Source organism: Felis catus, chromosome B1 (assembly GCF_018350175.1).
Source record: "Felis catus isolate Fca126 chromosome B1, F.catus_Fca126_mat1.0, whole genome shotgun sequence".
NCBI lineage: Eukaryota > Metazoa > Chordata > Mammalia > Carnivora > Felidae > Felis > Felis catus.
This window is the reverse complement of record NC_058371.1, coordinates 73999323-74012581: the sequence shown is the minus strand read 5'-3', so window position 1 is coordinate 74012581 and position 13259 is coordinate 73999323. Positions and strand designations below refer to the sequence as shown.

The following is a 13259-nucleotide window of genomic DNA, read 5'->3' as shown; positions in this document are numbered from 1 at the left end:
GAGGAAGAAGCCCTGTGTGTGGTAGTAATGGAGGCCTGGGGTGCTGCTAGTATGGGCTGATTTGCTGGCAGAAGGGATGGAGAAGAAAGGACAGGTCTGTACCCTATTTCAGATGAGTGGGTAGGTCTTTATGCCTGGAGGCGAAGGAAGGAGAGCAGTGTAAGATGACCTTAAGGTTTGCCATGAGTCAAGGAGGATGTTGGTATCCTTGACAGAAAGAGGCGCGTTAGAACAGAAACCACTTGGCAGGGGCCCCTGATGTTGATAAGTAAGTGTTGGTTGTAACTATTTCTGGGGAGACAAAATGCATATGTCCTGGAGGCATTTGCCAGTAGGGCTGAAGCTGTAAATGAATCCATCCTCCAAGTAGTGTGGAGTATTTGCCATCTGTTGGCCATGGCTTGGTGCAGTGCTCACCAGAATCTCAGGAGTCTTGCTCTCGGGAAGGATAGGCATTCCCTGAGTATCCACACGTGTGATTGAGTGGGGCATGGGGGCTGGCACTGGGGATTTGGGCCCTATGGTTCGAATTGGTGTAGGGAGTCTGGGGCCAGGAGGACTGGCAGTGACAGGGAGGAAGAGGGCAATGAGGCAGTAAGTGCTGAGAGCCAAGGGTTAGAGAGAAGCTGGAGGACCAGGAAGGCTTGGTATTCCTGAAGCCAGCAATGGTGAGCTTCGGGAAAGAATGGTCAACATCGTGTCCGTCCGGCAGATTACATGTGGTATCTAATCCGATCTGCCCTTGTGTTTTGGTTTCACGTGCCTTTTCTTTTTACCCTCTTGTTATATGACATGTAGTTAGATTTTAGCCTGGTAAGTCTGGGAGAGGATTTTGGAAGTGCTTTTGAGTGTGATGTTTATACTATTTATAAAATTGATCATCCTTTTTTATGTTGATGTCAAAATATGTTGGATATCCATTTGGGGGATTGTGAGCTAACCGATCGATTTCCTATATTGTTAAACTTTATTTTGTGTGACTTTTGTGTAACTTAAATGTTTTTTTTTTAAACGTTTATTTTTGAGAGAGAGAGAGACACAGCATGAGCAGGGGAGGGGCAGAGAGAGAGAGGGAGACAGAATCTGAAGCAGGCTCCAGGCTCTGAGCTGTCAGCACAGAGCCTGATGTGGGGCTCGAACTCACAAACTGTGAGATCATGACCTGAGCCGAAGTCAGACGCTTAACCGACTGAGCCACCTAGGTGCCCCTGTGTAACTTAAATGTTAAAAGGCTCTTGGAGAGAAGAGATGTCAAACTAATTTTGAGATTATGTAGGTTGTGGTTTTTTCAACGTTTTTTTTTTTTAAATTTATTTTTGGGACAGAGAGAGACAGAGCATGAACGGGGGAGGGGCAGAGAGAGAGGGAGACACAGAATCGGAAACAGGCTCCAGGCTCCGAGCCATCAGCCCAGAGCCTGACGCGGGGCTCGAACTCCCGGACCGCGAGATCGTGACCTGGCTGAAGTCGGACGCTTAACCGACTGCGCCACCCAGGCGCCCCTGTAGGTTGTGGTTTTAAATGAGGATCTTTACTTAAAATATCTAAGGGATCACTTGGCTGTTCATGGCTTTTAGTGGTGTCATTACTAGTGTTATTCTTTCAGTAGATACTGAATACCTGCTGTGTATCAGGCACTGTTTTTAGATATTCGTTACAAGGTTATTACCTGTGTTTAATTTGAAGAACTGTTTCTTTTGGAGATTTTTGTGTTGTTTTGAAATAACTGTTAAACCATGTTCTTTTATCAATAGGGTGATTCTGAAGAGGATATGGAGGAACATTCTCAAGAGCAGAGGTAAGAAAAACAACAGGAGCAAATACCTGCATGCTGAATATTGCTGCTCACTTTGGATGCTGTCAAAGTCTTGGTATATGTACAGCTATGTTTATGTGTTTGACATATCTGTAATATACCTTTTTCTTTGGCATTTGGGGTATCTGTACTCTCTGATAATTCATATGACTTTGTTTTAAAATAAGGTTGTATAGAAAGCTGTTAGAAATACCCCCCTGCCCCCCCCAACCCCCCACACACTCTCACATGTAGTCTCAACTTCACATTTTTCATGGCATGCTTATGCTGTCCTCTTGCTCACAAATATCTGTTGAGCATCAGGCACAGTGCTGGGTGCTGGGCATAAAACAGTGAACAAAACCTGTGTTGCATATAGTGGTGTAGTCAGACATTACTGTAAATAAAACAAAATATTGCAATTATAACTACCAAGAATTAGATTGCTATAGTATAATGAAGAAGAAGGGGTGGTTAGGTGAGGCCCCTCTTAGGAGGTTACATTTAAGCTAAAGTCTGGAGGATGTGGAAGAATGGCCGTGCAGCAAACAGAGGGAATGTACCATAGGCAGTGGGAATGGCAGGTGCAAAGGCCCTGAGGTAGGAAGCACTGGCAGCATTCCAGGAACTTGGAGAAGGCTTGGGTGGTTTGTGGGATAGTGAGGTGAGGTAGGACCCTAGAAAACACATTAAGGAGGTTGGGTTTTGTTTTTTTTAAGGGTGGTATGGTTTGTTGAAGGATTTAAAGCAGGGGCTAGCAAATTGAAAGGTGTAAACTACATTTTTAAGAGAATACTTTGGTCATGGTACAGTCTCGGTCACTTGTCCAACTGAGATGTCTGGTCCCTTGGAGGTGCATGGAGACTCTAAGTGGTACCTGGGCACAGGGATAACTTCCAAGGAATCAGCTTTTAGATCCCACTGTCCTATAGTCTCCTGAAATTGATCTGAGGTTGTGAGTTATCCTTTTTCACCTCTTCTTTTGTATTCTCTCTTCTCCACTTTACAAAGGAAAGGCATACTTCTTACCCAGCCCCAGTCTTATGAGTACTTCATCTTGGGCAATCAGAGGTGTGGCTTTGAAATGCTGATATTGGTTAGGAGAACCAGTTAACTCTGATTAGATGACAAATTCTTTTGTAACTCTGGTGGCTCTTGAATCTTTCAACAAAATTTAAGGACATAATCAAATTGGCAGTTGATAGATGATCAAAAATTATTTTTTTTAATGTTTATTTTTGAGAGAGAGAGACAGAAAGAGTATGAGTGGGGGAGGGCAGAGAGAGAAGGAGACACAGAATCTGAAGCAGGCCCCAGGCTCCGAGCTGTCAGCACAGAGCCCAAGGTGGGGCTCAAACCCACAAGCCGCAAGATCATGACCTGAGCCGAAGTCGGACACTTAACCAACTGAGCCCCCAGGTGCCTCAAAAGTTATTTTTAATCATAAATCACTGTGATTTTTGGATAAACACTGAGGGTGTTTAGAGAATATAGGGACAGTGCTATAACAATGCTCCTTCCATTCACATCTGTTTATGTAAACAAGCTTTTTCAGTGCTTATATTAAATATAATATCTACATGAACCAATGATAGGGGGTAAGACACTCATCCATTTCATTAAAGGATGCATTTTCAGTCAATTTGTCTCTTTATGTTTAATTTCCTATCAAAATTTATAAAATTTGTTGATCAGTTTTGTACTAGTAAAAATTGTAATGGTAACTCAATTCAGAAGAAAAAAATATTTAACACTTGAACCCTGTGGTCACAGGAATGTTTTTTAAAAAGCCTATTTCAGTGTATACCCATAGTTTTGTTGCACAAGTATTTGAACATAAAGATGTATGTATTAGGTTAAAATCGGAGGGAATATCCAGCTATTCAGGAATGCTTATAGATGTGTTTTTAAAAAATGGGCGATGATAGGGCTCCTGGCTGGCTCAGTTGGCAGAGCATGTGACTCTTGATCTTGGGGTCATGAGTTTGAGGCCCACGTTGGGTGTAGAGATTACTTAAAAAAATGGATGATGATGGATTTCATTGCAGTGGTATTTAGATTCCGTTGAATATATTTTAAGAAGTGATTGTGAGTTTATTAAAGATGCCATCATTTATAATATACCAGAGATTACATTCTTTGTGACCATTTAAATTCATTGTATAAAATTTTAAATGGAGGATAAATATATGGGGCAGAGCTCAGAGTTTGTCACAATCCTCTGTTAGAGTGTGCGGAATTAAGAAAAGGCGCAGGATGCTGGCAGTTGTTCAGACGAGGCTGGTGGGAGTGGCAATGAAGGGACGTGGAAAGTTCTGAGATGAATTTTGGGAGTGGAACAGATTCACTGCTCTGTCAGTGGTGGAGAGTGAGGGAAAGAGAAGTATGTCATGGAGGGCTTCTAAAATTTGGCTTGGGCATCTGGAGGGATGGGAAAGGAATTAGGGGGAGGGAAATCAGGAACTCTGGTTGGTTGTCTCATCGGAATGTCAGACTTGGTATGACAAGTCTGGAGATGATGGCAGGGAGGCAGTTGATGCTGTGAGTCCGGAGCATGGAAGGCCTGGGCAGCATCTCCGGGGGTGGGTGCATCCAGTCTGTTGCTCGGGCCTTAGCCTTTGTTCTCCTCTTTTGTAGATTGCTTCGGTTCTCTCCTTTCCTCTCACTGGGAACTGGTTTCTTTTCGTCAGTTTTCTGTCAGACTTTAAGGTATTAGTAGATTTTATCCCTGTTGGTCTTTTGACACAGTGTCAGGTTGCTGTGAAGGTGTGTGGGGAGAGAGAATTGTAGCAGTGATTTAGAACAGTGGCTTTCGGGCTTTTTGACAGTGACTCCTGGTAAGAGATGCATTTTACATCAAGATTACCTACCTGCCCATAGGCATCTATGTGGATGTATGAATGTGTATGCACATAGTTTATTTATCAAATAGTGCTTACCTTTACTACCTAGGACATACTGTTTTCTATTTTAAATTTTTTTGCTGTGATAAAATATACATTACACTTACCATTTTAACCATTTTTTAAAATTTATTTTTGAGAGACAGAGAGAGAGAGAATGAGCAGGGGAGGGGCAGAGAGAGAGAGAGAGCGGGGGACAGAGGATCCAAAACAGGCTTTGCACTGACAGCAGTGAGCTGGACGTGGGGCTTGAAAACCACGAGACCGTGACCTGAGCCGAAGTCGGACGCTCAACCAACTGAGCCATCCAGGCATCCCCCGTTTTAACCATTTTTAAAATTTTTTTTTAACATTTATTTATTTTTGAGACAGAGAGAGACAGAGCATGAATGGGGGAGGGGCAGAGAGAGAAGGAGACACAGAATCGGAAGCAGGCTCCAGGCTCTGAGCCATCAGCCCAGAGCCTGACGCGGGGCTCGAACTCACAGACCGCGAGATCGTGACCTGGCTGAAGTCGGACGCTTAACCGACTGCGCCACCCAGGCGCCCCCGTTTTAACCATTTTTAAATGTCAGTTCTGTGGCATTCAGTAATTTCACATTGTTGTGCAACCAATCACTACCATCCATCCATAGAATTTTTTTAGTCCATCTTATTTCATGGAAAAAAAAAATGCTGTTTGCCATGACTGGATTGACTAAAAAATTTCTTAATCATGATTCCCATTTTGATCAGCCCTGATTTGTATATTTTAATCTTCTCGATATAAAATATTCTAGTATTTTGCTGTCATATTATCCATAGTTGCCTTCCTTTTAACTTGACTTCCAAACTTCCAAGCCTCTTCCTCTTTGTTTCTTCTGGCCTTTTTTTTTTTTTTTTTTGCTTAGAATTTGTTCCTTATGTGTAAAGATAACATCATGACATGGGTTGGATGGTGCTATTAGAAAACTTTCTTTGTGTCGATTTTCTGAAAATGTAGGTTCTGGAGTCCTTGGCAAGAATTCCCTCTGTAAGTGTGATGTCATGTGGTATGTAAATGAGTCACCTAAGTACTTAGTATTCACTTACCTTTACTGCACAGTTGGAAATTTTTTTTAAGTTACTTTGAGAGGGAGAGAGCGGAGGAGGGGCAGAGAGACGGAGAGAGAATTCCAAGCAGGCTCTGTGCTGCCAGCACAAAGCCTGACGTGGGGTTCGATCTCCTGAACTGTGAGATCATGACCTGAGCCGAGATTAAGAGTTGGACGCTTAACTGAGCCAGCCAGGTGCCCCTGGGAATTTTTTTTAATGAAAAATTTAATACCTCCAAAGCTCATATAATGTCTTGCTACAGTTAAAACAGACCTTTGGCTTTAGGATAGATTTAGATTTACAGAAAAGCTGTAAAGATGGTCCAGAGTATTCCTATATACCCCTCATGCAGTTTATCCTACAGTTAGCATCTTCCATTACTGTGGCACGTTTGTCACAACTAAGAAACCAGCATTGGTACATTACCATGAACTAAACTCCACACTATTCGAACATCACAAATTTTTCCCTGGTGTCATTTCTCTGTCCAGGATCCCACATTACTTTTAGTTGTCATGTCTCCTTAGGACCTCTGGATTGTGACAGTTGGTCAGACTTCCCTTGTTTTTGAAATCTTAACAGTTTGGAGGAGCACTGCTCAGGTATTTTGTAAAATATCCCTCGGTTTGGGGTTGCCTGATGTTCTTCCTCTTTGTTAGACTGGGGTTATTATGTGTTTTGGGGAGGAAGGCCACAGCTATACATTGGTATTCTCGTCACATATTGAGGATATCTGCTGTCAGCATGGCTTATCACTTTGATGTTGACCTTAATCACCTGGCTAACTCTTTTCTTTCCATCTTTCCATGCTACACTCTTTGGAGATAAGTCATTAAATGGAATTAAGCTCCACCTGCATAAATTATTTGGACTTCTTCTTTATGGGAAATTTGCTTATTTTCTCTCATTTATTCAGTCATTTATATCAGTATGGACTTAGGGATATTAATTTCTACTTTGGGTTATAATCTAATATTTGATTTGCTCTGCTAGGTTGATGTCCTTTATCCTAAATCTTATTTATGAAGTTATTACTACCTCTTTACACATTTTTCAAACATTTTTGAGATTTTTGTTTTAATTACTACCCCACAAGGCCAATTCTCAATGATATTAAGTTGGACTTGAAGTCAGTAGAGTCAGTACTTACGAATTCTACGACATGAATGCCTCGTCTCTGAGAGCACTCACATAGAGGAGTCTTTCTTGGGACTCAAGAGAGAAGAGAGATTCAAGAGAGATTTGACCATAAAATGGAGTCTCCAGATGTCCCAAGAAAAGTGTAGGTGGCACTGACATCTGTCCCTGGTGAGAATCTAGATAGAGGAGGAGGGCTCTGTGTCTCACTCTCCAGATGGCCCAGGGCAGGGCCCGAAGCAGACCACCATTAATCCTGGGGCGGAGGGTTCTGGAGTAGCCAGCCTATGATCTCAAACACAGTTTGGGAAAGCTTTCAGGGAAATTGGCCTCACTGAAGATTTTGTTTGTATTAACTTGACTTAATCTTCTATGAATGCTATGTAATTATATTTGGTTGAATGCCAGAAAAGCAATATTTGAAAGACTTTCTTGCCTCTTGCCTCTGCGTCCCCATTTTTCTCCGGGGTGTTCTCAAATATCAGCAGTAATCAGTTTCTTTGCTGAGAGAGAGAGGTTGCGGTTGGGACTCAAGCAATGCGAGCAAGTGAGACTGGACTTCAGCTCTTGCTGGAATTGAATGCTCTCTGGGAAGGTTGTCTGGCTCTGTACACAGCTCCCATAAGCCTTGTTGGGGTATAATTTGTTAGAATGTGAAAAGTGTGAGCATCACCGAGGTGAACAGTATAGTACGTCAGCTTCTAAAAACGGTTATATAAAAATCATCAGTACCGACTGGTCAGGTACAGCATCTGCAGAAGTTGTCATTGTGTTGTGTTTTTAATGTGTTTTTATATGATCAGTAACAGCAGCAAAATGTGTTCTCCTGAAGTAGTTTAACATCAGTTAAAGGCAGATCCTCGAAGTCAGAACGTGCAGAAAGTCTTGTTAACCTTTCAGCAACATACTGAAAGATATAATTGCAGACAAAAACGACTTAATCATTAGGGAAACTTCTTTTGGCAGTCAAGGGGATTTCAGAGCCCCCACAGGGAATGGAACTGCTTTTCACTTTTCTTTGTTCTCCTTTAGAAGTTGAAAGCTCTGTTTCCAGCACAACCCCAAAATTCCTCACCTGTTGACAGGATCATAGCTTTTTAACCTTTGTGTGCCTCCTCAGGGTTCCCTTGTGGACCTGCTTCTCTTTCCCTCTGCCGTTTCCCCATGTGATCTCACCTGTTCTCTTGGGTCTGTATGTAGAAAGAACTTGCACTTAGATTGTACCTTCGAGCCAGGGGTCTCACCTGCCCAGTTGCCCACAGAGAGCTCCCTTTAGCTTTCAGGTGCTGCTAACCTAGTGTGTCTGGAACTGAGCTCTTGGGCTCAGGTCCTTCTCAGCCCTTCCCCCGCTGCTGCACCGTGCGTTCATTTGCATAAGCCAGAAACCAGGATGGCCCCCCCCCCACTCCTTCATACCCCCCACCTAGTAGATGATCATCAGGTATGGCTGCATCTTCTTCAGATGGTCTGCTGCCTCCATTTTATAGCTACCCAGGTCTGTTCTTCGTCTTCCTCCCTGCATAATGTATACAAGTCATACATCCTTTCCTACCATTCCTCTTGCAAACAATCTTACCTTCGTGATGAAGTGCAGAAGACCTGAGCATGGTGTAGAAGGCCTTGTGTGATCTAGGCCCTGCTCACCTCTTCAGCCTTCCTGCCCCTGCTTCTCACTTCCCCTCTTGCACTTGGGCTCATGCTCTCTCTCTTTTCTCTGGCTAACCTGCCCACCTGACCGACTCCACATGGCACACGATGACACTTCTCCTAGCACAGGACTCATCCCTGTTTTAAAATTGCCTGTCCCAGGATTGTCCCGAGTCTCATTTGACTGATTCCTCAGCACCTAACCTAGTACCTAACTAACACTTGGGTGAAGACCTGCCAAATGAAGGGATGTAAGCTCCTATTTTTAAATTTAAGTCTTTTAGATTGATTGCTTGTAATGTTCCACATGTTCTTCATATCCAAGCCCACAAGTTATATTTGCCATTGAAGTCCAAGGACTGGTATTAGTATTAGAGGTTGTGGTTTTTAAATTAGGTTATTGCAGTTGGTGTGTTTTTTTAAAGAGAATGGGTGATTAGCTCTATCTCTGTGTGCCCTGTGACACCTTCTACGCGGTCATGTGGGCCCTAGGAGGGTTGTGGAATGAATGCATTTAGCGATCATCTTCATGGCCGTAACAGTGTAAAGTGAATTTTCTTTGACTGTAATAGATCTCATAATTTAGATATCCTTAGAATACAAGGTTTTAAACAGGGTTCTTGGCATATATTAAAATTGTTTTCAAGTCACAAAAACCTTGTTTGTTTTTTTTTTAGGTTGTGAAATTTTTAGCAACACTTTTGAAACTTATTTATATAATTATTTAGCCCTCAAGTGGAATTAGAAAAATAGTCTAATAGGATCAGTATCCAAATTCAGATTTTCATTGAAATTATTACTTCCTCTAAAAAAATTATTATTTTCCCTAGATTTATCTTACAGACTCCAGAGTGATCAGGCTTGTGCTAATTTATATCTTTATATCAAAAAAGATATTTGAACCAATTTTAATAATTCCAGGTGTATTTTGAAGAGTTAGTCTAGAATAAAAATAAGCAAAACATTTCATTAATGTTCACATTCCTGAAACAATAAAGTGGAGTTGAAGTCTGGAGAGCCTGGGTGTGGCCCGTAAACATGGCATATCCAGTGCTGGAAACTTGGTGTTCGTTCATTACTTTAGGAAGGATTGCTTTAGGACAAGTGCCTTAATTCAGCATTCAAAGGCTGACTCTTGGCTGGCTTCATTCCATATGCCACTGGGTGGCTTGTCTGATTATTGCTACCTGTCACAAACATTTAACAGTAACCTAACTCTGTGGAGTCTGTTCAGTCAGGTGTGCATCCTGCAGTAAGAGCTAGGCAGATTCAACAGCCTAGCGGTTGGAATGACAATGTGGTTACTAAAAAGTACATAGAAGATTTATAAGGGGCTTATTTCAGGCCAGAGCGAAGGTACCACCATGAGGAAGAGAGAGACTTGAGTGTTTTGCCATTGGGAACTCAACTTCTTTCTTCAAGAAAGCTTATAGCGACAGAGTTAGAGATGAGCTGACATTGTGATTGTCTTGGGCTTCTTTTATGTAGTGAGAATTGTGCTTTGGGTTGCTCTTTAACCCATTCATCTTGATGGGGTGATGAGAAATAAAAGTCCTTTTAGATGGATCCCAATATATTGGCAGCAGTATTGATTAATTCTACGAAGGCATTCTGGATGTGTTGTGACGCCAAACTTCTTACTGCTTAAGAGGGCGGCAAAGCTTGGGGTTTCAAGGTTCAGAAGAGAAATATAATTTCCCAAGGCAGTATTGTCTGTCTAGGAACACAAGTGTTAAGATAATGGGGTCTCCCAGGAGCTTGTTACTCTAATTTTAAATGAATTGTCATCAAATTATTTGTTTGTTGTTACAGTCTTCCACATGTGAAATATGACTCTAGAGTAATAGTGATTCCCACCCCTCCTCCAATAAATGTAACAAAAGAATGTTGCCGCTTTACAAATAATTAACTGCGGAAATCTGTACGGTATTTCACAGATGTTGTGCCCAATAAAGATGTTTTTTAGAACTGTTGTTTTTGAATTGTCCTTGCAACTAATTTATAAATGATACAAGGGAAGTCTTACTTGTTTATTATAGTCTTTCCCCATGTTTTCCTCCAAGTAGTGGGGATATAGTTTTTAAAAATTTGCTATGAACATGAAAATTCTTCGGAAAAAAAATTTTAATTTATTGAGAATTTGAAGTTATTTAATTTTTTGAAGTTATTTAAAAATTACTCACTGATTGTTCCTTTGTTCCTCCAAAAATTTTTTAGTAAAATGTTTGTTTCAGGAAGATAGCCATATTTACCTCATGGCATTATTTTCTCTACTACACACATACATATCCCAGTTTGAGAAACATGGTTTTAGCATCATACTTGCTTTTTCCCCCACACCAATTCCTTTTATTTTTAACCAGTTTGTTCATATATTTCGATCAGAAGACATGGCTCTGGATGGCATGTGGTTGTTGGGCTAAAACTAAACTCATCTATTAATAAACTATAGGGACTATACCAAATTAAAAAGCTTCTGCGCAGCAAAGAAGAACCGTGACCAAAACAAAAAGGCAACCTATGGAATGGGAGAAGATATTTGCAAATGATAGATCTAATAAAGGGTTAGTATCCAAAATATATAAAGAACTTATACAACCCACACCTCCAAAATGAATAATCCAATAAAAAATGGGCAGAAGACATGAACAGACATTTCTCCAAAGATACACAGATGACCAACAGACACATGAAAAGATGCTCGGCATCACTCATCATCAGGAAAATGGAAAACAAAACCATAATAGGATCCACCTTACACCTGTCCCAATGGTTAAAATAAAAAAACGTAAGAAACAAGTGTTGGTTAAGGATGTGGAGAAAAAGGAACCCTCATGCACTGTTGATGGGAATGTAAACTGGTGCAGCCACTGTGGAAAACAATATGAAGGTTCCTCAAAAAATTAAAATTAAATACTATATGATCCAGTAATTCCAGTACTGGATATTTACCCAAGAAAATGGAAAACACTAATTTGAAAAGATATATACATCCCTATGTTGCAGTGTTATTTATAGTAGCCAGGATATAGAAGCAATCCAAGTGTCCATTGATAGATGAGTAGATAAAGAAGAGGTGATGTATACATACGATGGAATATTATCTAGCCATAAAAAAGAGTGGAATCTTCCCATATGTGACATGGAAGAATCTAGAAGGTATTATACTAAGTGAAAGAAATCAGAGAAAGACAAATACCATGTGATTTCTCTTACACATGGAATAAAAAAAAAACAAATGAACAAATGAGAAAACCAGACTCTTAATTACAGGGAACAAACAGGTACTTGCCAGAGGGGAGGTGGGTGGGGAGATGGATGACATAGGTGAAAGGGATTAAGAGGTACAAACTTCGAGTTATAAAATAAGTCATGGAGATGAAAACTATAGCACAGGGAATAAAGTCAATAATATTGTGATAATACTGTATGATGACAGGTGGTGACTGTATTTACGGTGATGAGTACTGAGTAATGTATAGAATTGTCAAGTCACTGTGTTGTACATCTGACACTAATATAACATATGCCAACTATATTTCAGTAATTTTTTAAACTTCGAAAAATATTAATCCCCCATCCCCCCCAAAACTAAACTTCTATAGGAAAGATGAATTGCCACCTGTGAAATAGCCAAAGAAACCCACTGCTGCATTTGAGGTCGTTCCTGGAGAACAGCGTCAGTAAAAGCAAAGACATTGTGTGTGCCTCTTACATTGAGCGTTGTGAAAATGCACATAGTAAATAATTCACAGTGATGTTATGCCTTGTACATTGTTGACTTTTAGGGTTGTACTGCTTTGTGGATGTTGGGCTCCTTTAGCTGCCACTAAATTATTGATAATAGGTGAAGTCCAGTTTGAATAACAATCCATTGTCCCAGTTGATTGCTATGACAGATGTATGTCGCATGAAGTTTCGGTGAGGTAATTCCTCTGGGATCACGATTGGTCTATATCTCTTAAAGTCAGGCCATGCTAATCCAGTCAATCCATTAAAAATTAGATTGAAGTAGTTGCCCTTGTATTATACTTCATAGTTTACAAAGTATTTTTATATGCATCGTCTCCTTAGGTAATCAGGGATTCCCATTTTGTAGATGAGGAAACAGGTTCAAAAAGGTAAAACAGTTTAAGATTACAGGGCTATGAAGGGGCAGAACAGGCACACAGTCCGAGGTGTCCTCTCTCTAGATCTACTTGTTGTCTACCTTTTATCTAAAGTGATACGGAAAATAGAAAACCATTTTCCCAATTAGCCTGCTCTGTGTAGAAAGAGACCAAATCTAAGATTGGTATGTGGAAGCAACTGGATTCTTCAGTAAGAATTCTGAATTCTTTGGTATTCTATGGTTCCTAGCAATCCCCTGAAGAAAATGAGCATGGCTTTGTAAGAAAGACCGAGAGTTGGGACTTCAGTGTAGTAACACTTCACTGTGTCCTAGAGAGCTTCTTTCGTTTTCTAAGTGTTGCTCATCCCCTGATACTGGGTTGCATAGCTTTTGATGAAATAACTGGAAAATCTAAATCCAGAATTTTAGGGTTACTTTGTGGAACACATACCACTGTAATGTGTCCTCAGAGGTTGTCTTTAGTTCTTGGATGGACATATTACCCTGTTTGCTTTGCTTTGCGATTAGATATTTTCAGCTTCAAGTAACAGAAAACCCTGACTCAACCAGTTCAAACAATGAAGGACGTGTT

The 13259-nt window shown here is 40.8% G+C and overlaps 1 protein-coding gene across 4 annotated transcripts in view; it reads left to right on the top strand.

Annotated features, from left to right (window-relative positions):
• Window positions 1–13259, top strand: part of TMEM131L (transmembrane 131 like) — a 171047-nt gene that overhangs the window by 7828 nt on the left and 149960 nt on the right. For all 4 annotated transcript variants that reach the window (XM_045055764.1, XM_023252754.2, XM_045055763.1 and 1 more), the window contains exon 3: window positions 1755–1798. In XM_045055764.1, the coding sequence (XP_044911699.1) occupies window positions 1755–1798 (44 nt within the window). The remainder of the gene's footprint in view (window positions 1–1754; window positions 1799–13259) is intronic.